Source organism: Petaurus breviceps, unplaced genomic scaffold, assembly GCF_028583685.1.
Source record: "Petaurus breviceps papuanus isolate PSGF00001 unplaced genomic scaffold, PetGlider_PUasm1.0 214, whole genome shotgun sequence".
In the NCBI taxonomy this organism is placed as follows: domain Eukaryota; kingdom Metazoa; phylum Chordata; class Mammalia; order Diprotodontia; family Petauridae; genus Petaurus; species Petaurus breviceps.
In genome coordinates, this window is record NW_027185863.1 from 17,579,017 (window position 1) to 17,603,180 (window position 24,164).

At 34.2% G+C, this 24,164-nt stretch overlaps 1 protein-coding gene across 1 annotated transcript in view; it reads right to left on the bottom strand.

Annotated features, from left to right (window-relative positions):
- The window catches only part of MYO16 (myosin XVI), an 871,975-nt gene that overhangs the window by 642,536 nt on the left and 205,275 nt on the right, over positions 1-24,164 (bottom strand). The window contains exon 4 of the mRNA XM_069094125.1: positions 6,238-6,381. Coding sequence (XP_068950226.1) covers positions 6,238-6,381 — 144 coding nt within the window. The remainder of the gene's footprint in view (positions 1-6,237; positions 6,382-24,164) is intronic.

Consider the following 24,164-nt stretch of genomic DNA (forward strand, 5'->3'; position numbering starts at 1 on the left):
TAATATGCACGAATATGAATTCAAATGTTTTACTTTGTATAAATAATTTTGGCTGGATTGCCAAAAATTCCCAAATGAAGGATATTTGAGTAAGTTTTTATTTTATGTAAAAACTGGAGGGTTTTACCAGTGGGTATAAAACTGGCGGGTATTTAGCACAAGAGGAATACCATCTGCTAGAGTAATTCATTTGGCAAAAAGACCTCCAGTGTTTATAGTATCGAACTCCTACTCTAGGCAACTGTGATTTAAAGGCAATGCCAAACCTCTAATAGTGTAAAGCTCACAGAGTCAGCATACCACAAAATATACTTGTCCTTAGGATATTCTCACATTAAATATGCTGATCAGATAATACTATGAAACACTTAAAGATGCACTGAGGAATTCCAATGAGGTTTTTAAAAAGGACATTCTCAGAACAGTATAGGACAATATATGAAACAAAGATCATGAGACTTTGTGTCTTTTATTTAACTGAATCCATTTATTTTTATATAGTTTACATCTCCCATCAGAATATCCTTCCTTTAAAATTTGTTGGCAAAAATGAAGAACTATATCCATGAAATTGGAGTTTTAGTAGTGACTTGTCTTTCCTAGGTTTATAACTGTGGAAGATTCCTTGAGTTAACTGTAGAAACTGAAAAATGTTGTTCTTTCAAGGCCTAAAGAAGTTAGTTTCTCAATGGCCACAAAATTAAATCCAAATCCTAGTCATTCATTTCAAGAAAAAAGTATTTCCTCTTATATGAAACACTATGCAATACACTGTAACGACATGAACAAAAATCCAACCTCGCTACTGGAGGAAAAAACCTCTAGAGCCTGTATTCTGCTAAGTATGAGTAAAAAGTGTCAATTTCCTACTCAAAATGACAGTGCAATCTTATTGCAATTTTTCAGTAACATGTTACTTAAATAGTAAGTTTAAAAGAACAGTTACTCTAAGAGTTATGTTCTGAGTACTCATAGTGATGAGTGATGCATCTCTGAAACTAATGTGGGAAGTCTATAACATTGGTGTGATACCTTTACTGTGAAAACAGTATCAACATCACCTTCAGTGTATATTTTAAAGAGGTCTTAACACTATTCAAAAATAAGAACAGCACTATCCAAATTAAATATTCAATTAAATGAATAATTCAAATAAATATTCTATCCCAGTCAAGTCATACCTTAAGTACCATGTCACTTATGGGTACCACATTTATAGGAAGGATGAACTTGAGAGCATCCCAAAGAATGGCCTTGAAGTCATGTCATATGAAAACAACTAAAGGAAATAGAAATATTTATCCAGGAGAAGAGAAGGCATGGTGTGGTCATGATAACTATCTTCATGAAGAATGAGGATTTTTTTTTCCTGCTTAGTCCCAGAGAAGAGAGCTGCAAAGAATACTGGATATTGCAGTAGCAGATTTCATCTCAATACAAGGAAGAATTTCCTGACATTTAGAGGAATCCAAAAGTATAATGAGCTGTCTTAGCAGATTGATTTTACTAGGTCTTGATCAAGTTTCAAATCCTTTCTTTGATATTTGTTAGCTTAGTGGCCAAATTCAAGTCACTTAACCTTTCTGAGATAGTTTGCTCATCTTTAAAATAGATATTACAATTGGCAATTAAAATAGGTATTACAATATAACAATGCCTTCCCTCAAAGGGATAGTGTGAAGTGATCATGAGATAATGCATAAAAATCACTCTACAAATTTTAAAATATCACATAAATGAAAGTAATCATTATTATTTCTTGAGCTCTACTAACACATGACATAAAATGCCTAGTCCCGTGTCTTCTTGAACACATGGATACTTAATAAGCTCCATTGCATAAAAGTACATAGATTATATTTTTTATCTATAATAAAAAGGGAGAATGTTAAGTTTTTCAAAATGGATTGCTCCGTCCCTGAATAGATTCGGTGAATAGGGAATTTTTGTTTCTGTAATCCTTTTTTAGCAGGCTATAACTCATTTATATTTTGGGAGAATGGCTGATTCATGGATATAGAACCACTGAAGAAGTGACATGGCTTTTGGATCTACTCATTACCATCCATCCCCACCACATTCTTAGAATTTTCCTTCAAACTTCATTACCGCGTAGCTCAATTTTAACTCTTAAATGAGCCAATGGGGGGGCGGGGATATGGATATCTCTAAGTATCTTTAAGGTGAGCAAAAAAGGAAAAGATAGCATTGCCAAAAGAAATTTTTGGGTTTCTAATAAATGGTAATATAGTGGCAAGTTCAACTTGCAGTGGTTCTGTGGATAGAGCCAGGTCTGGAGTCAGGAGGATCTGAGTTCAAATTTGACCTCAGTCACTTACTAGCTGTGTGACCCTAAACAAGTTACTTAACCCTGTTTGCCTCAGTTCCTCATCTGTAAAATGAGCTGGAGAAGGAAATGGCAAACCACTTCAGGATCTTTGCCAAGAACACTCCAAATGGGGTCACAAAAATTGGACATGACAGAAATGACAACAAGTATGGAATACAGTGCTAGAGTACAATTTTAGTTTAAATCTATATTTCTAATCAATATTTCCCTCCCAACCAACCAACCTTTACCTTGTCTAATTCTAAGTTTGCATTTGTCTGTTTGCTTGCTTTTTATTTCCTTCTTTGCCTCTTCTTAGACTGGTCAGGATGTTGTTTTCCTAAACAAATTCCTTCTCGTTCTCAGTAGATGAGGAGTTGTGTCCACACAACTCCTACTGAAATGACCATGAAGAGAATTAAGAGGAATTCTAGTCAACTCATCAGAGGTGCATCTGGACAGATTTTCACTAGGGAACAGACTACTGCCCAGCATGATACTGAAAATGTTGTCTGTAGAGAATCAGTTATTAAAGTCAACCAATTGGCTTCCCCTGTGAAATGGGCAATTAGTCCCTTGCATTGATTTAATTAGGACCGTGAGGTGGTATATTTGATAGAGTGCTTGTCCTGGAGTCAGGAAGACTTACCTTCCCGAGTTCAAATCTGGCCTCAACTACTAGCTGCATGATCTGAGGCAAGTCAATTAACCCTATGTGCCTCAGTTCCTCATCTGTAAGATGACCTAGAGAAGGAAATGACAAACCATTCCAGAATCTTTTTCAAGAAAATCCCAAATGGGGTCATAAAGACTTTAACATGACTGAAAAAACCACAACAACCACTACCACCACCACCATCAATGTAATGGATTTCCTGGATTGTTTCCTAAACCCCAGAAAACTTAAATATTAGCTGCAAAAAACTGCTATTTCCCTGTATTCTACTTTTGCTGGTCCTTGATGTTGTAGGATACTTCATTCCTGATGCCAACAGCAAAAGTAAATTTCTACCCGTCTGGAAGAATAGGAGGAAGCATTAGTTGGACATTCTCTAAACTACTGTAGAATAGGTGTTCTATGACTATTCTCCATTATGTTTCATTGTTGTCAGTCCAAGTTTGTGATAAAGATGGATTTTTATTTTTTTCCTAAAATACATTTCTCCTTCTCGATGCCTTATACTTATTTCAGACTCAACAAATCTAAAAGTGAAGTCCCTATATTTTCCCCTAAACCCTTTTACTACCTTCACTCTTTCTGGAGGTGGTATCACCTTTGTAATAGTCACCAAGGTTCATGACAAAAGAGTATTTCTCAATTCTGTATTCTCTTTCAACTTCTATATTCCAATTAATTTTCAAATCTTATCAATGTTACTTTTACAATATCTCTCCTATTTTTCCCATTTCTCAACTGATGTGGCCACCATATGATCATACAAGCTCCTCTTTTAGACATTCAATTCTCTTCATATTCTGTATCCAACCTATATTTCCCAACTGATTTCTCATTACATCTTTTGTATACACACACACACACATTCTTTTGTCAAGTCCAACTTACATCCTCCTTCGTGGCATGCCATCCCATCCAGGCTTCCATGCCTTGGCACAGGCTGCTCCCCATGCCTAGGATGCTCTCCCTCCTTACCTTCACTTTCTGGAATCTTTATCTTTAAGTCTCATTTCAATTTTCGTCTCCTATGAGGGATGTTTCTTGATCCCCATAGTTGCTTGTACTTCCCTCCCCAATTTTATTATTTTTATTCTGTGTATATACATATATAGATATATATTTGTGTGTATAAATAAATATGTATACACATATGTTCATGTATATTTATAATGTATACATATGTATACATATAATACCTGTTATCTTCTTACAATAAAATGTAAATTTCTTGAGAGCAGGTACTGGTGTGTGTATGTGTGTTTATATCTTTGCATCCCCAGCATCTAGCATAGAGTCTAACATATAATATAAACTTATCAAATGTGGATTTTTTTGAGTGGACTAGAATTGAATTAATAAGGCACAAGGAAATGCTATACTTTTCAACTGTTGGTATAGAATATTAGTGGCAAGTTAGAAATATAGCCCAAAGCTTTAGGCTAGATATTATTATAAGGTGATTTGCTCTTGGTCAGGAAGCATAAGGCACCCGCTTACATTTTCCAAGGAGTGTTGGGGTTATTTGAGGATATAGGTATTACAGAGGAAACACAAACAGAATATAACTGCAATGAATTTTAAAAATCAATCTTAGAATGCTACTGAAAAATTCATAGGGAAATACCTCCCAGGAGGAGATGCTAATTCCAGTCCATTATTCTGAAATCACATATGTAATTACAAACAGACTTAACAAAACTAAATGTTACAATGACATTTTTATTCTATTCAACAAAAACCTCTTAGGTGATTCAAATACACAAACATACTTGAAATTGCTTCAAAACAGTTAAGGGTTTTGCTGGAGAATGAATCTATTTAGGCTAAAAAAAAACCCACCACTGAATAATCAAGGACTGGAAAGAATCTAAATGAATCTTAATCCATTCCAAGGGTCTTCATATTTAGAGAAAACTTAACTATTGGAAGTCATGCTTAAAGCCAACCAACAATAGTGATTTCACATCATCATTCTGTAGTCAATCCCAGTGGTTCATGATATATCATGTGGTCACATTTTCCCCCAAGAAATCACAGTATCTTACATGCTGATCAAACCATCCCCTATTGTTCTTCAATTCTATTGTATATAGGGCATCTTTCTCTCTTATTTCATATGACAGCCTTTTAGAAATTGGAGAATGTGGGAAAGATCCATCGACTCTTCTTCACTCTAAAACATTTAATTATTTCCCTATTTTTTCTTCCTGATTTATTAAGCATCTTATCTTCCCTCCAACTATACACAAAAGAACATTTTACAGGACATATATTTCCCCTATTACAAAACACATATATATGCATATACACAGAACTCTCTTACACTATACACACATATACATATATATCCATAAATATATGCATATATATGGATATAGACATACATATTCATATAAACTCCTATGGGATATTAAAAGAAAGTCAAAAGAAAATCTATGGCAAATTCTAAGGATTCTGATTTTCTAGTCTAGTTTTCATTTCTATGGTGCTTTTGTCAAGCCATCATAAAGGAAGGGAACATCCCCTTTATCCCTCCTCCTACATTTCTACTTCTTTCCCAGAACTCTTTTATATGAATTCTAATGTCTTGCTAAAAATAAACCAAGCCAAACACCCACACCCCAACAAAAGAAAGATAAAGATGCTCAGATGAAAGTCCAAAGACTTAGAAACAAAAAGCCTAATAAAGAAAAATGGAAAATAACCTTCAATTGCAACATGATTTTCATTCCTCACATGCCTGTCTATCATTGAAAGCTTTCATTTTCATGCAGCTGAAATCAGTTCAAACAGTTTTAAATACTTTCTCATTTTATTATGTTCAGGGACATTTTACTTGGCATAATAAAGACCCATGAAATTAATATAAGAATGTCCTTTTATCTCTGTCTCCAAGTTAAATCATTAAAAAAGTGATGGGGAGAAGAAAAAAAAGTATATTATTTGACTTTTCTATTTGGAACAAACTTGCTATTATAAGAGCACTTCACTTTCCAAGAATGGTATCTAATATCACAACTAAATAACTCAATTTATGATATGTGTGATCAGACACTTCAGTCCTCTATTTATATTAGTTTTAGGCAAGGTACCAAGACATTTAAACCACCATACTGTGTATATTTATTGAAATGATTTAGTGCACATTTTTATGACTTCATCAGTTAAGGAGGTAAACTTGTTAATATTATCTAATATTTCAAATAGGCACAGAAGAAAAAATTTTACTTACTAAGAGCAGAAGCAGAACAATATCAGGGTGATCACATGCACAGGCAATGTGCATTGGTGTCCAAAAGTCCTCATCCTGATGATTTATATTCACTCCTTGTTCGATTAGAATTTCTGTAGTGAAGGCATTGTCATAGCGAGCACACTGGGATTGAGAGAGAAAAAAAAGTTGTACAATGTGAAAAGATGATAATAAATCACTTTCAAAATATGCAGGACTTGAAGAAACTTCAGTTCTAACTCCCCAGAAGCTCGAAGAAATACAAATTTTCTGTAGACTTGCCAAAGAGGGAGGTAGTGCATGTGGCATCTTAAAAGGAAAAATTGAGACTGTGAAAGTAGAGATGGAGGAAAGTCAATAGGAAAATGACAAATGGGAAACAAGGTAAGATTACCCAGGCTAAAGAAAATAAGAATAAAATTTGGTTTCGGCTCAATATGACAAGCAGCAGTTTAATGTTTATTGAACTTTCATATGTTATACTTTGGCCAACCAAAATTATTTATTTATTGTTCTTCATACATGACAATTCCATTTCTCATGTCTCTGTTTTTGCTCAGGGTTTCCTTAATGCTTGGAATACACTCACTTCTTATTTCTTCATGTGGAATTTGTGGAGTTTCCTCCAAAGTTGAGTATAAGTGCTTTCCCCTACATGAGGCCTTTATTGATCCTTTCACTTACTAGTGCCTCTCCAACATAAAGACAAATGTATTTACTTGGTAAATATTGCATATATATTTAGATGTATTCAAGTTTTTCCCCCAAATAGACTGTCAATTCCTTGTGGGTTGGAATGTTTGGGGGATGACTTTGTTAAGTACCTAGCACCTAACACAATGTGTGACACATAAGAGACAATCAAAACTTTTGATTGAGTTATCAATGGGAGAGAGGTTAGAGATAACAATTGTAAATATCTATCTGTATACCCCCCAAATATTGTCTGGTTAGGGAAACTGATAATATAAAGTACAATACTAAAAAAAAATCAACAATCAGTCAATAAACATTTATTTATAATTTTATTAACTAATTTATTATTAAATATGTACTATGTGCTAATAAGCACTGTGTTAAGTGATTATACTGAACACTAAATAGCACATGCACTGGTGAGGTGTAAAACAAAGTATCATATCATATAAGCTCCTTACCAACCAATAGCAAAATCAGGAAAATTTCATAGAGGAAACGGTGCTTGGATTGTACATTAAAGAAATTAGTTCAAAAGAGGACAAAAATCTATTCTAGAGAAAGGAGACAGTATAAGGAAAGGTATAGGACTGGGAAAGCAAAAGACAGGTAGGTAATACAGTAGACAGGACATTTGGCCCAGAGTCAGAAAGACAAGTTTAAATCCAGGTTCAGATACATACTTGCAGTGTAATTCCAGTTAAATCACTTTACCCTGTATGTCAAATGATGTTTGGCACTTAATAAATGCTAATTTCCTTTCCTTTTTCTACCTACTATGTCCTACAATAAAACAGAAAAAAAGGAAAAAAAAAACAGACCCTCACCTCCAGGAAATTATATTGTACTTGGAAGAGGTATGGGTAGAGATGACATAAATAAGAATATGCAATTTATATATAATTAATAAACTGCAATTACAAGAAGGGGACTGCATCCAAAATGGAAGAGATCAGAAAAGATCTCATGGTCAAGTTAGCAAATAGCACATGAGTTGTGTTTTGAAAAACATTAGGGATTCAATGAGCCAAAAATGAAGAAAACATCCATTTTAGGAATAGAGGACCATTTCTGCAATGGCACGGTACAGGGCAACCAAGTGTCCCCACAAATAATGTTCCCTTTTCCCTCTAGATGCACAATAAATCTAGTTCTACCAATTTTTCTTTGACTCTCTAAAGAAAAACTGTGAGCCATCTTTCTACTTAGCTAAAACATCTTTTTGTCTTCTGGTTTCATTTCTAACAATAAGTCAAGATTAATTCACGTCAATTCTTCTAGCAGGATGACCAATGTTTAGTCAAAGGACATTTGGAGTAGCAACAGCTGCAATAATGTTTTACATGGTCTAAAAACCTTTTTTTGTCTATTCTGTCTTCCTTTTCCCCACCACTATTGCAGAAATACATGACAGAAAACAGGCCAGAGGATCATTTGGAATTTTTCTTTGTTTCATTGGCCAAAAAATTGAACACCAAGTGATCATCCTTTCGGTGTTAAGCCCCTACATACTTAGCTAGCCTAATCCTAAGCAAGTAGGCAGAGCCTGTCACCAAGACCATACTCAAGGCCAATCCAACATGATAAAAGCTGCCAAAGCATGTGTTCTGCATGGAAAAGAGTGGAATGAGACAAATAACCTCATAAAAGGTGAGGAACATTGGGAAAATAAGTTTAAAGAAATCTCACAAGAGATGCATTTAAGCAAAACTCTTCCAAGGACATTCAAGGATGAAACTGAAAGGAAGACTACAGACAAATAAACAAAGAAACAAAACTCTGTCAAACTTTTATTTCATTAAAAAAAGGTAACATTAAGGAAAGTGGATCAACCTCATTGGGATGTGCTATTCTATAGGAGGAAGTTGAAATGACACTAAAGGATATCCCTTCCTGCCCCATAGCTCTCATCAACCCAGCCTGTCCTAAATGTTGATACCTCAAGCTGAAATATTAGAGGCTGAAAGCTTTTGTTGTTTGGCCTTTGTTTGCAAAGAGTACCACAAGCCAGTGAACTAGGAAGTGGCCTCCAGCCTCCAGATTGTGTGGATATGTTAGCACTGATGAGAACTGAGAGCAGGCTCACCTTTGTTTCTGAACTCCCTGTCTCTTTCCATCTCTACTGTATAAAATTATCAGTTAGTTGAGTTTCAATGCAGATTGAAGACTGTTTGGTTTTTAAAACTTTTTCTTTTTTTATTTTTGGTCTGTGCTTTCTTGCACAACATGAGTAATAAAGATATATGTTTTGCATGACTTTACATGTAAAACTTATATAAAGTTGCTTACCATCTGAAGGAGTGGGGAGAGGAGGGAGGGGAAAAATTTGGAACTCAAACTTTAAAAACTAATGTTAAAATTGTTTTTATATGACATTGGGGGAAAATAAAATATAAGGAATAAAAAGTAACCAGTCAGTTCATGCATAAGTATTTTTAATAAGAAGACCTGTGGTGTCTTGTCAATTTCTATTTGAGGAAAATTAAAACAAAAAGAAATGGACTTTTTAAAAAGGTGATTTGCAGTTTCGGATAAAGAAAAATTTCTAGATAGAAAGGTTGTTTAAAATTGGATTGTGATATTTAAAAAGTGCAGGAGGGGACACAGTGTTTTTGTTACTTCTTCCATTAAATTTAATATGCATGTACTTTAAAACTGTATAGAACAGAATCTCACAATTTCTTCCACAATATTCTTGACTTTTTAAATATGGAAATATTGGGATTTATTCATGAAGTTAACAATACAAAAATTTTTAGGATTATGAGTTCCTCACCTTAAATAATAGCAAAATTATTTCCACCATTTTAAATATTTTACTACTTATATAAAAATGCAAAAACGGAGCAGTCTCTCAGAGCAAGCTAGATAATAAAAAGAAATCCTTCTTTCCCTCTAGAAAGAATGAAGAAAAGAACATTCTGCTTTTGACACTGAAGCATAAAAATCATAAAATAATAGAAAAAAATAGTACTGAAGTGATTCAACAGGTATAAAAGAGATCTTAGGACCTTGTCCTTTTTTTTTGGACATTATCATTAGCTCATCATTATCATCAGCTCATCATTATCATCAGATTGGTAAGCAATCCTGCCCGAGAGCACGCAACTATTGCAAATGATTCACTATTATGTTTCTTTCTCGTTATTATACTGTAAGCATATATTATTTCATTTAAGCTTCAATTATTTTCATTGATAATTAATCATAAAAATTCCATCCAATGCATATTCCTTTTCACTAATATATTAAATTCCCCCATCCATAACCTATATTTATCTAGAGTACTTGACTAATCCCCAGGTTTTTTTTTAATATTCTCCATGTCACCAGGTACCAATGTATAAGTATCTTGCTATAACAGATTCACTAATTGTTCTTAGCTTTCACTATAGCCCTTGTAGTCTTGAATGGAAATTAATATACATTATATATATATATAATTATAGAAAGGAGAAGTTTTCATATTAAATGTATTATAGATTCCCATTTGACTTTACCCTTGTTTCCTTTAAGATTTTGGGCATAAGGCCAAAAGTATATAAAACTGTGCATTCTCTTTGATCCAGCAATACCACTACCACCAGGTCTATATCTCAAAGAGATCATAAAAAAAGGAAAAGGACCCACATGTACAAAAATACTTAGTAGTTCTTTATGTAGTGGCCAAGAATTGGAAGTTGAGGGGATGCCCATCAATGGGGGAATGGCTGAATAAATTGTGGTATGTGAATGCAATAAAATACTATTGTTCTATAAGAAATGATGAGCAGGGTGTGGTCAGGTAGCACAGCGAGTAAGAGCACTGGCTCCAGTGTCAGGATAACCTGGAGATTGAATCCCGGGCTCAGACACTTAGCACCCACCCAGAAACACCTGGCCGTGTAACCTTGAGCAAGTTAGTTACTTAACCCCAATTGCTTAGGGGCGGCCAGGTGGCTCAGCAAGTAAGAGAACCAGCTCCAGTGTCGGGTCGACCTGGAGATCAAATCCCGGGCTCAGATACTCAGCACCACACCCAGAAATAACTGGCCATGTTAAAAAAGAAAAAAGAAATGATGAGCAGGTGAACTTCGCCCAAACCTGAAAAGACTTCTATGAACTGATGCTGAGTGAAGTGAACAGAACCAGAATGTTATACATGACAAACTTCAATAGACTCAGCTTTTCTGAGCTATGCAATGATCTAAGATAATTCCAAAAGACTCATATTTGTTTTCTCATATTTTTTCCCTTTGGTTCTAATTCTTTTTTGCAACATAACTAATGTGGACATATGTTTAATATGATTGTGCATATGTGGCCTTTACCAAATTGCATGGAATCTTGGGGAGGGGAAGGGTAAGGAAGCGGGGGGGGGGAATTTAAAACTAAAAATCTTTTAAAAATGTGAACATGGAAAACTAAAATTAAATATTAAAAAAAAGATTTTTGAGCATATGGACTATTTAAAGGGAGAAAAAAAACTTTCCTTGTTATTTTGTTTAGAATAGTGATTTCATCAAGCAATAGTCTGCCTCTATAGGAACTCACTCCACCAGTACAGAGTAGTAGCATGAAGTGTAGAACCAAAGGTGACTATGGACATGACAGCATAGTTCTCAATCAGAAAATATAGCAGAATCACCATATAGAACACAGAAGCAAAACACTTATTCAGGGACCAGAAAGCCAAATCCCAGCAAAAGGAAACTGAATCCATCATAGCAACAAAGAAGTTAATACACCATAACACAGCAGGGAGCCACACCATCCTTTAGCCTTCCCACAAATAAACACTCCAAGTCTAGCTCTCACAACAGGGGGCAAAACACACACACACACACACACAAGGCTATCTGTCTCCTTAGGTGCATCCTCTCCTCTCTCCATCTCTAACTGCTCTGACTCCCAGCTTCCTGTGGGCTCTGCTCCATTCTTCAGCAGACTCCTCCAACCACAGGCTCCATGTGATTACATTCATCCTGTTAGGGGTCAGGGAAGATCTTCATATTCCCTTAGGCTTATTAACAGGCAGGAAAGATCTTCAAATTCCCATTACATTATATCAGAGTAGATGTAACTTGCAAGTTTATAAAGTTGCTTGGGACCCTGAGTTATTAAGTGACTTGCCCATAAATTACACAGCTATTGTGTGTCATAGGAAGAAGCTGAGCCCAGGTATTCCTGATTTGAAGGCCATCCTTCTATTCATTTTAACATGTTGCTTCTTATATCTAATTTATACTCTAGTAATCTTTTATATAACATATGAGTTTGAGAATAATGGAAGAGTAGAGTTGGAAGAGACCAGAAAGATAATTTCATCTAGCCAAAATTTGACAAGAAATTTCATTCAACTTAAATTTGGCCAGGAATCTGTTGTACTGACTCATTAAAACAGGTGATTCAGAGTCATTTTGAAGCCCTTTGGTGCTGATAAATCCAATATTTGGTGAGGTAGCCTATTCTAATTTTTGATGGCTTTGTTAGAGTTTTTTTTCTCCCTTACATCTACCCTAAATATTTTTCTCTTCAGCTTTCAATACTTGGTCCCTGATCTGCCAAACTGATTCAAATAAAACACATTCAAATACTCTTCCACAACAGTTCTATCCATTATTTGATCTTCCTCTTCATCTTAGTATACCTTTTAAACTAGGTTTTTGTTTTTGTTCTTCCCCCCTTGACATGTCACATTTCTTGAGAGCTACCATTGAATAACAAGCTTATTATGATCATATAACCTTTATGTAAGTGCTACAAAGACATCTTTGTGAGCCTGACATGATAGTATATTCCTGTAATTCCTGATGCTGAGGAGGCTGAAGCTGATGGATCACTTGTACTTTGGAGTTCTGAGCAGCAGTGAGCAAAACTGATTAGATATCTGTACTAAATTAGGCAACAGCATGATGATTCCCTGAGACTAGACCACCAGATTGTATAAGGAGGGGTCAACCAGCCCAGGTCAGAAAAAGCTCCAGTGATGATCAGTGGAATTGAGCCATGGAGACAAAAGCACTTCTAGTCAAGGTGAGATAGGGTAACCCAGTCTCAAAATCAAAGTAAAATAGAACAGTCTCTTGCTAAAATCATGGACAATATTGTAAGATTTAATGGCGAGTTATTTGTTAAAGTCTGTGACCAGGGAAAGAGCTAACTCTCCTAATATCTTTGCCTCATTAATTTGACACTCTAATGAGGTCTCTCCCAATCATTTCCATTCCATGACACAAGATAAATTTCTCATAGCATGAAAGATACAACAGAAAGGAAGAATATGGTTATCTCTAAGAACCAGAACAGCCCAGTGACCCAAATAACCAGCTTTGGGTGATGAAATTTCTTTTATTATTGGAAACCTGAATGCTAAAGTCGCCACATTTAAATTTATATATGCCGACTCATCACATTTGGAATAAGTAGCAGAGGAGTTGAAGTTCCCTCATATTATATACAACATTCTCAGTTTTACTATTAATAGAAAATGATTTCTTTTCAAAATTCTCTCTCAGGAGTTTTAAAGTAGACTTATTTTTCTTCTTTTTTTAAAGAATGATTTAGTTAGGGGAGTATGATGTGATTTTCCTTTATTTCTTTCATAATAATGCATTTATTCAAGAATACTCTTCTGAAATGAATTATAAGATTTTAATATTTTGTTTAAATATGCATCCTGAAAACTAAACCTAGCAACTTCTGCCAACTGGCATTGCAGCAGGGCAAAAGTGTTTGGGTTCAAAAATACCAGGAATACTCACCAATATGTGCATCTGTATGTGTGTACATGTATATGTGTGCATATGTACACAACATGCATATATGTATATATCACATGTGCATGTATGTGTATATGCAGGTAGTCATATATATGCATATATACATATACATACATACATGGAAAGCTCATTAATATTTTGGGACAGACTAAATGTGAAGGTAAAAGCATTGCTCTAACCAAGTGTTTATAGAGAGGACACTGCTTCTCGTAATGCTCAGATGAGCTAGGCGTCACCAACTATAAGCCTGTGAGCAAGATGGACCATAGCCTAGTCTTAGCATCTGCCTTGCTACTGAATCCAAAAGTCCTCCAGGATTAACTATTTTCTGTGCTACTTTACCCTTATGGCTTTCAGGATTAGTTAACCATTTTTCAATGAGAATCTATTTTATTTCCAGTTCTTTGCTGCTATAAACAGTATTTCTATAAATAGTTGAGGGCATATAATCTTTTTCTTTTTGTTAATGAGATTCTTAGGGTTTTATTCCTAGAAGTCACATATTTATGCCAAAGGAAATGGACATTTTAGTCTTGGAAAGCCAATTTATCCAGTCAACAATCATTTATTAAGCACATGCTGCATTCTAGGCCTAATGTTAGAAGATGGGTATGCAAAGAAAAGCAAAACAAAACAAAGCAAAAACAAATTTGCTGTCAATGAGTTGAGGGTCAGATGATGAAGACAGCATGCAAAAGTAGGTAGAAATAAAACGTATACAGGATAAAAAGTTTGGAAAGCATAATTTAAATGGCTTTCAAAAATTTACCAAGATCTCATTAATGTTCCTGTCTTTACAGAAGCTCTCAAACATCCCCACCATTTATTAACTTCATCAACTTCCTGGATGTTGGATATTAACTTCCCAGGATTGTTCTGATTTGTATTTCTCATATTATTATTGATTTAAAACGTTTTTCATATGATTATTAATATCATGCAGATCTTTTGAGAATTGTTGGTTCCTATCCTTCGACTACTTTTCTTTTTGGGAAATAGTTTTCTGTTTGTTAGTTTATATCTTGGATTGCAAACTCTTACCTTTTCAAATACATTTGAGACAAATATCTCCTTCAACCTTTCCCCCACCATTGGCTATTTTTCTGCTTTGTTTGGATGTATTACTTTTGTTTCTGTAATTTTTTTCAGTTTTTTGTAATGAAAACTTCCTAAAGGTATATGATACATTATGCTTCTATTTTTTTTGTCATATATTCTCCTTAATATTCAGGTCACATATACAGTTTGAATTTATTTTGAATATAGTGCAAGCTGTTGATCTAAGCCTAATTTCTGTCAGATTACTTTTCAGTTTTCTCAGAAGTTTTGTCAAATTGGGAATTTCTTTCCTAGGTAATATTCATTTTGGGGTTTATAAATACTGATATTGAGCTCCCTTGTCCAGTCTGTTCCGTTGATCTATTTTCTGATGGAGGCAAGGTAAGCAGGGTCATTCTTGCAAACAGGGAATAGTTCAGTTTTCTTTTTATAATGCCAACACTTAGTAGAATCCTTGGCACAGAGCCAGTGCTTTACAAATGGTATTATTTTCATTCCTTTAAATGAATCAACTAGCCGCAGATAGATTTTTTTTTACATTTATGTTGTTAAACATTTTCAATTTTGGGCTTCCAACAGTTACTTGTAATATATAACCTTGGGGAAAATATAATTCTGCATCTTTTCTTAATTTGTAAAGTGAGGACCTTTGACTAAACCAGTAATTTTCAAACCTTTTTGGTCTCAGGATCCTTTTCTACTCTTAAAAATTATTGAGGACCCCAAAAAAGATTTTTGTTCATGTCAGTAATATAGAGGTAGTTTTGTCTATTGGCTTAAGAAAGAAGCAATTTTAAAATTTTCATTTTAAGAATTCATACCTTGGAAATTTACTAATGCTACTAATTAAGATGTGACTTATGGTTTTTAAAATTATCTAAACGTAAGAAATCATGGAGAAAATATTAATCAAGGAGATTAAATTTAAAGTGTGGCATACATACTTTGAAATGATTCTTTTGGAGAAATGGATGTTAACTATTTATCAGCATACCCTAGTTATATCTATTATTATTTATGAAACTAGAAATTAAAAGATACATTTTTAAAATGTTTATTTTAAAACAAGTATATTATCATAATCATTTGAAAAAATCTATTTTCCAAATGAAAAAATGTGAGAAAATTGTCAGTGTTTTGTTCATTTTTGCGAATCTCTAATATCAGGCTTCAAATAAGGAAACTGCATTCTTACACGTATTTTTGCATTTAGTCTACTGTGATATGATATTTTGTTTGAAGTACATGAAGAAAATCCAGTCTCATACAAATATGTATTTTAAATAGCCAAGGGAAATTTAATAGCAAATAACATCCTAGTGTTATTATGAAAATAATTTTACCTTGTAACTCCCTACAATGGTTGTATATTGGCAGGGGTTTTCAAACCATACTTAGAGAATTTGAACTAAATCTCCAAAGACCATTGGAAATCGAAAGGTCTATGTGTTTTTGTTAAGATACTATAGTTTCACCATGAGGTTAGTAAATGGATTAAGGAAAAAAAAAACTGCTTTCTAAATTAAATGATTGAAAATTCATTATACTCTATGATAAAACATTTTGTTCTTTATTCCTAGAAGTAAAGGGTCTCTTCAGCAGAGGTGCTGCCTTTCCCCAAAAGCCTTCTCTAATCCCTCTATGTCTTAGTACTTTTTCTGTCCTCAAATGAACTTGTGTTTGATTATGTGTGCACATTGTATCCCAAGGAGAATATAAGCAGCTTGAGTGCAAATACTACTTCATTTCCTTGTCTTCATAGCTCCAAAGCCTAGTACAATGATTTGGATTCATTAAGCCATTAATTCATTAATTAATTAGTCATTTTTTTCAGCATTTTAATTCTTTTTAAATCGTTCATAAACATAAGAAATAATCCTTCTACACAAATCTATGTAACAAGGCAACTGATTTAGCCCCAATAACTCCCCAACTCACAGAGTAGTCCTTTAAATAAGTGTTGTTGTTTTTTTAATAACAGCACAAAAGGCTACTTAAAGCTTTAAAAGAATCATTTTTCCTGTGAGTGTTTGCATGAAGAATAACTTAACAACTACATTTCCCCTAGTTCAACAATTAGTATTCATTTAGAAATGTCTAACTTAATCTGTTGGAGTTATAGGAAAATGACTGGAGTGGTATCTCAAAGTGATTTATTTATTCATGCATCAAGCATTTATTAAGCACCTATCAGATATGAGGCATCATGCTCAGCACTGTGAGTAAAAAGACAAATAAGAAAGTGTACCTAATGTGAAGGAACTTATATGCTACTGCATCCGCTGAAACCCAAAGTCATTGTGCTTTTCAAACTTCCTTCTGCCATATAAAGATGGGTTTTCCACTATATTCTTTATGAGATATTTCTGTAGCATTCACATTTGACTTTTAAAAAACTTTTTGTAAAATCTTTAATTTTAATACCGTTTTCAAAATGTGTTATGGCAGAATATACAAATATACTGCAATTGTTAGCTGACACTTAAACTTTAAACAAGTTCCATAACACAAAAAAGACATATCTTAATATATAGATATCACAAACTTTCTACTTATGGTACCAATCTGTCTCTATTATATCTATATGTATATCTGTATCAATCTAAACATACATTTCATTACATATTCATCTAAATAAATATTTATGTCTCTATATAAAATTATAGATAGAGTTAGCTCAAGAGATAGATACAGACTAGAGAGAAAGATAAAGACAGATATCTATAGATATAGATATGGGATGGAATAGCAGAATACAAATGACTAATGCTTTGTTCTTTTTTGGGCAACTAAGAAATACATTGGATAGGGTACCAGGCTCAGATTCAAAAAAACTTGAGTTCAAATCTAGTGTCACACACTTACTCACTGTGTGATCCTGGGTAAGTCAATTAACCTTTTCTTGCCTTAGTTTACTCATCTATAAAATGAAGTAGAAGAAATAGCACACTGCTCTAGTATTGTTGAAAAAAAACAAAAAAGGGTCACAAAGAGTCAGATATGACTGAAAACAACTAAACAATAACAACAAAATTTGTTGTTTTTGTTTTGCTCTGAATGTGACAATTAGACTAGTCTACAAATTTTGGTTTAAACAATTCACATTCATCATAAAAATGAACAGTACATGAGCAAAAGTCTGTTTTCTAGTCACACTTAAACATGACCTTGATTGGATAAAGAAAATATCTAATCCTTCACTTATTAAAATAAAAAAATACATTGGAATTTTATGAAATATCTCCAAATTCTTTAGGACATATTTGTTCCTATAGAAATCAGACTTTGACACTAGTTTTCATATATCAGAAATTGAAAATCTGTGTCTTTGGAAAGGATCTCTTAAAAGCTATCAACTATATATAATATTTTATCTAATCAGTGAATCTCTTCTAAAACATATCTGACATGTGGACACCTAACTTCTTTCTGACTCTTTCTAAAGAGCCTCACTTACTACCTACATCTTCATCTAGACAAAAATGTAGTGAATTTTTCTCACTATATCATATTGAAAGATCATATTTGATAATGTGAGACATTTCTACTTTGTAAGTATCTCCTGTCTATTGAATATTTATACTTCAGATTACTTTTCCTCAAATGTATTAGCTTTGCATTTTCTGAAGTGAATTGCATTTATGATTTCTACCCATATTTTAAAAACCAATACCTAACTTCATACTGCAGTAGAAACTCATTGCTGACAAGAATCATTCATATTCCTGGCTACATCAAATTCCCCAGATATAACCCTCTCATAAAATCATAACCTGATGATAGTAGGGTTAGACTCTAAAATAAATAGTGGTTATTTTTTCTCTCATCAACAGCATTATATTTATACCACATTTTTATTTTATTTATTTCATGAGACTCACTTTAAAGTGGTACCTTTGAAATGAACCTCAATTTCCAGCATAGCTTTTATTCAGATGATTTTCTATAGCATTTGTTTTCTGTTACATTATTTTACTTTATTAGTTAAGGCTAATTAAACTTAAACTCTTTATAATTTTTTTTAATTTATTCTATAAAGAGCCATCTTATTGTAGAGAAAAGAACAAAGAATTTGGAATAATAGAGATCAGAATTCAAATCTGAATTCTAATTGAGTCACTGTATTTCTCTGGACTCTCAGTTTTCTTATCTGTTAGGCAATATGAACTTCCAGAAGAGGGTATATCCTGGCTATTTCAAATGATGAATCCCCTGAAGTCATTGCATTATTTGAATTCCTACTTAATATTTCCATTAGGTTAATACCAGTTATCATGGTTTATATAATTATAATTTTCAAATAGTGAAAATTCCAATATATTCAACATTTCAAGGGATTGAGTTATCACATGAATTGCGACCTAGCTATAATTAGTTTAGTGAAGGGTTTTGAGTCCATATTGTATGAGCACCTTTGGCTGTGAGATTCTTTTGTTCCTTTGTTCCAAAGTGAGTTCCTTTGGCATGGGGATCAGAAGACTCTAGATTGGTGAGGTAAATGGGGAAGATGAGGGATATCTTCAAGCAGTTGATGAAAAATAGTGTGGAAGGGAGGTTAGATGTTCTTGTTTTGCCAAAAAGGGCAAAACTGGGGGGCAAAAATTGAAAGTTTCAGAAAGGGAAACTAAGGTTTGACATAAGGAAAAGTATCTTAACAATTAAAGTTGTATAAGAGTAGAACTGGCAATGCTTGAAAAGGGATGAGTTCTCCTAACTTGGGAGTCATCAATAATATTTTAGATGACCACTAGTTGGGTGTTATATAGTGAAGAAACCTCTTATTCATGGGCTGTATAAAATTGCCCCTGAGGTCCCTTCCAGCTTTCAAATTCTGTGATGATGATCCTTAAGGTCCCTTTCATGTCATGTCTTATTTCTATGCTAGCATTAAAATGAGACATTAAGATTTCAAGGAGTTTACCACCCAGTATGAGGCTTAGGAAAAGCATTCAAATATAAGCTCCACTTCAACAATCCCTCCCAAAGAGGCTATGGATAATGATGCTATTCTTTGTAAGGGAACAAAATCTTCAGGTGAGAAAAAGTTTAAATGTGATTCAGCTGTGAATTAGCTGAGATTGTTGGGGTTATAAAACATAGGGATATGTATGAGGCATTGAGAAAAAGGATGGAGAGAAAATTTATTTGTTTTTTGGTTGTTTATTTGTTTTACCACTAAAAGACTGAGTGGATTAATTGTCACAGAGAGTTGTAAGAAATATTTCCTGAGGTGGGGGAGCCAAGATGGCAGAGTAAAAGCAGGGATTTGCTTGAGCTTTCCCCCAAACCCCTCTGAATACTTGTAAAAATGACTCTAAACAAATTCTAGAGCAGTAGAACCAGTAGAACAAAATGACAGCGTGAAACATTTCCAGCCCAAGACAACCTGGAGGGTTGACAGGAAAGGTCTGTTGTACCATTAAGAAAGAGAAGCAGAATCCAACACAAAATGGGCTAGCACAGACCTGGCCCCAGCAAACCTGAAGCAGGCCTCAAGGCATTGAATCAGTGGCAGCTATGGTGGTTTCCAGACTTCTCAAGCCACAAATGCCAAAGACAACTTAGAAGGTCAATAAGGAAGGTATGTGGGCTGTATACCAAAATCAAGTCTAAATGGTTGCATGATCAAGGTATAAAGGCTGATACTGTAAGCAATCTGGGAAAGCAAGGAATAGTTTACATGTCAGATTTATGGAGAAGGAAAGATTTTATGACCACACAAGAGTTAGAGAGCATTATAAAATGCAAAATAGAGAATTTTGATTACATTAAACTGAAAAGTTTCTGTACAAACAAAGCCAATGTAAACAAGATTAAGAGGGAAGTAGAGAATTGGGAAAGAATTTTTACCAGTGTCTCTGATAAAAGCATCATTTCTAAAATATACAGAGAATTGAGTCAAATCTATAAGAATAGAAGTCTTCTCCCAATTGATAAATGGTCAAAAAAAAATGAAAAGGCAAGTTTCAGAGGAAAAAATTAAAGATATCTATAAGCATATGAAAAAATGCTCTAAATCACTATTAATTAGAGAAATGAAAATCAAAACACCTCTGAGGTACCACAGTACCACAGTCAGATTGTCTAAGATGACAAAACAGGAAAATGATAACTACTGGAGTGAATGTGGAAAAAATGGAACACTGATGCAGTGTTGGTGGAATTGTGAACTGATTCAACCATTCTGGAGAGCAATCTGGAACTATGCCCAAAGGGCTATAAATAAGTGCATACCCTTTGACCTAGCAATAGCACTTCTAGGGTTGTATACCAAAGAGATCACAGAAGTGGGAAGAGGCCCCATATGTACAAAAATATTTATAGCAGCTCTTTTTGTGGTGGCAAAGAATAGGGAATCAAGGGGATGCCCTTCAATTGGGGAATAGCTAAACAAGTTGTGGTATACAAATGTAATGGAATACTCTTATGCTTTAAGAAATGAGGAGCAAATGGACTTCATAATAACCTGGAGACACTTATACAAACTGATGTTGAGTGAGAAGAGCAGAACCAGGAGAAATTTGTACACAATTACAAACACAACATATGTGTGATGATCAACTTTGATAGACTGAGCTCTTCTCAGCAATGCAAGGTTATAAGACAACTCCAAAAGACTCATGATGGAAAGAGATGTTCACATTCAGAGAAAGAACTACAGAGTTTGAATGAAGATTGAAACAAACTACCAGCTCTCTTTCTTTTTCTTGTTTTGTTTTGTTTCCTCTTTCCTGTTGTTTATTTCATCAGTTATAGTCCTTCTTTACTAATGCTTAATGTGAAGGTATTTGCAGATCCTATATTTGATTTCATGCTGCCCTTGGGGGTGGGGTGGGGTGGGGAGGAGATGGAGGGGAGAAAACTTGAAAGTCAAGGGATTGTGGAACTGAATCTTATAAACTAAAAGTAAATTAATTAATTAATTAAAAAAAATAACAGAAAGGTATGTGGGACCTGCATGAGAGAGGAGCTTGGTCCAGCCCCAGGGCAGCGGCAGCTGCCGCTACTTCCAGAGCTCTTGGCCTGAAGATGGTGGGAGTGGGTAGGGGGAATCAAGACACTGATCACAGGGAGATTGCAGGGATCTCTTTGCTGATACTGAGGCAGGATTTTCTTGCTTTGCTTGTGCTTGGATCTGAGTCCAGTCCTTGGTGGTGGTCCTGGGGTGAGGAGGTGACCCTGTTATGGCAGAGCTTGTGATGGTGGTAGAGAGGGAAACCTCCCCACAATTCCAAGGCAGAAAAGAGTCCTTGTGGTCACTCACAGAACACAGAATAGAAGTAAACACCTCTCCTTTGATCATACCACCTTGGAAGAACTGAAAATTTGCAGGTTCCTATAAGTATCTCTGAAAAAACCTGCACAACCCCCCTGAAGCTTGGGACAGTACACCCTCTACACTGGAAGGAGAGCCCTACTTTAACAAGGAGTTAAAAAGTCAAGTAATTGCCTTAAAACATGAACAAACAATGAAAAAAACCTCAGAATATGGAATCTTAGTTGGTGACAAAGAAGACCAAAACACACAACAAGAATAGATGGCAACAAAGTCAAAGCTCCTACATCCAAAGCCTCCATGAAAAATATGAATTGGCCACAGGCCATAGTAGAGTTCAAAAAGGATTTTGAAAATTAAGTAAGAGAAGTAGAGGAACATTTTGGCAGAGAAATGGGAGTGATACAAGGAAATCATGAAAAATAAGTAAACAACTTGTTAAAGGAGACCCGGAAAAAAAAAAAAAAAAACCTAAAAAAAAAAAAAAAAGAAATATGTCCTGAGAGAAGTGCATTTATGTCTAATAGTAGCCTTTCCTGGGGTGGAGGAAAGAGAAAACAAATAAATGTACATGATGTTTTTTATATATATTTAAAAAGAAACCAGGCAGCTGTATATAACACATTCAGAGTTTTATAAGCAATCATCGTTTTATACTGTTATGGAAATGCTTGTTTATTCTATAAATTAAAAATAAAATAAATAAAAATTGAAATATTTAATTAATGAATTTTTATCCTATGGAGAAGACATGCTGTCAAGGAAGTAACTGAAGAGATTTCTTGTGAGGTTCTGAATGGCCATTTTGAAACAATTATGTTTCCTGAGTTTTGAGTTAGAAGTTGCAGTTTAATGTAATTCTGTAATCTTTCTCATAGATTGTACAATGCTGAAATACTTAAATGTGTCTCTGAATTATTTGTTACATTATTAATAAAGTATATAATCCATAACATTGGTATCCTTGAAGCCTATGAAAGCAAGGAGGTGGAGACCAAGAGAAAATGGAACAAAAATCCTGGGAAAATAAGTTTCTTCAATTTATTTATAAACTGGAGCACGGGTCATGGGAAAGTTATTGGAGAAGAAGCTTCTTTTAGTTATTTGTAAGCTGGGGTGTTGAGTCAATTTATTAGTTAATGAGAAAGACTGGCTATTCTACTTTATAAGAAAATATCAGAACATGCTTTCTTATTTGTCTTAGAACTCGAGATGATGGTCAATGAGGAAATAAACCTGTAGCAATTAAAGATAAAAGGGACCACTCCACCTAGGCTGCACATCAGGAATGTTGACTCAAAAATCTGCTACACAAATAATTATAATTCAAAATAAAATGTGACAAATTTTGGAGGTATATAGTGTTAAATTTAGAAGGAGAGAGAAATTTTGGATAACAGCAGGGAATTATGCAGGGAAGGTTTTATGAAAAAGTTTCATGAAAGAGACAGCCTGTGAACTGGCCTTTGATATATATGCCAACAGCCTGAGACAGAATGGAAAGTTCTTCTAGGTAAAGGAAATTTCATGAACCAAAGAAAAGACACTGGGCAATGTAAAATTTGTAGGAATATGCATTGAATAAAATGTTCTGGTATAGTTAATCTAGTTATACTTTTTCTGGAGCAGCAATATGAACTGTATCACTGATGATATTCTGTGATAGTTCAGAACAAAAATCCCAAGACAACCAGCCCACTACTTCAGATGCTCATACCACATGGCCTCCTTTCCTTACTATATAATATAACGACCTATATTTATAGGAAATCTAAAGAAATATGACTGCTTTCATCTTTAATGGATGAATGCTCCTTATTTAAAATGGAATCTTTCCTTTATGATTTTTTGAAATGACAAGGCAATGGTCCCATATTTACCAGTTCTTCTATAGTGAGTTTCTAAATATCTCTTTTCTCCTTTCATCTCCTGAGTCTTTAAGGAAACTAACATTATAAGCCCAATTTGAAGGTTTGTTTATATGTAGCAAGTAAATTTTCTCCCCCAAAGAAAGAAATTTGTTCCAGAAATTTAATATTTCAGCCTTTAGGCAACAAATATGAACCTAGACAAAGAACTTCGTAATAAAGACATTTTTGGTATAATATCATTACAAAGTGCTTTTACTATCATAT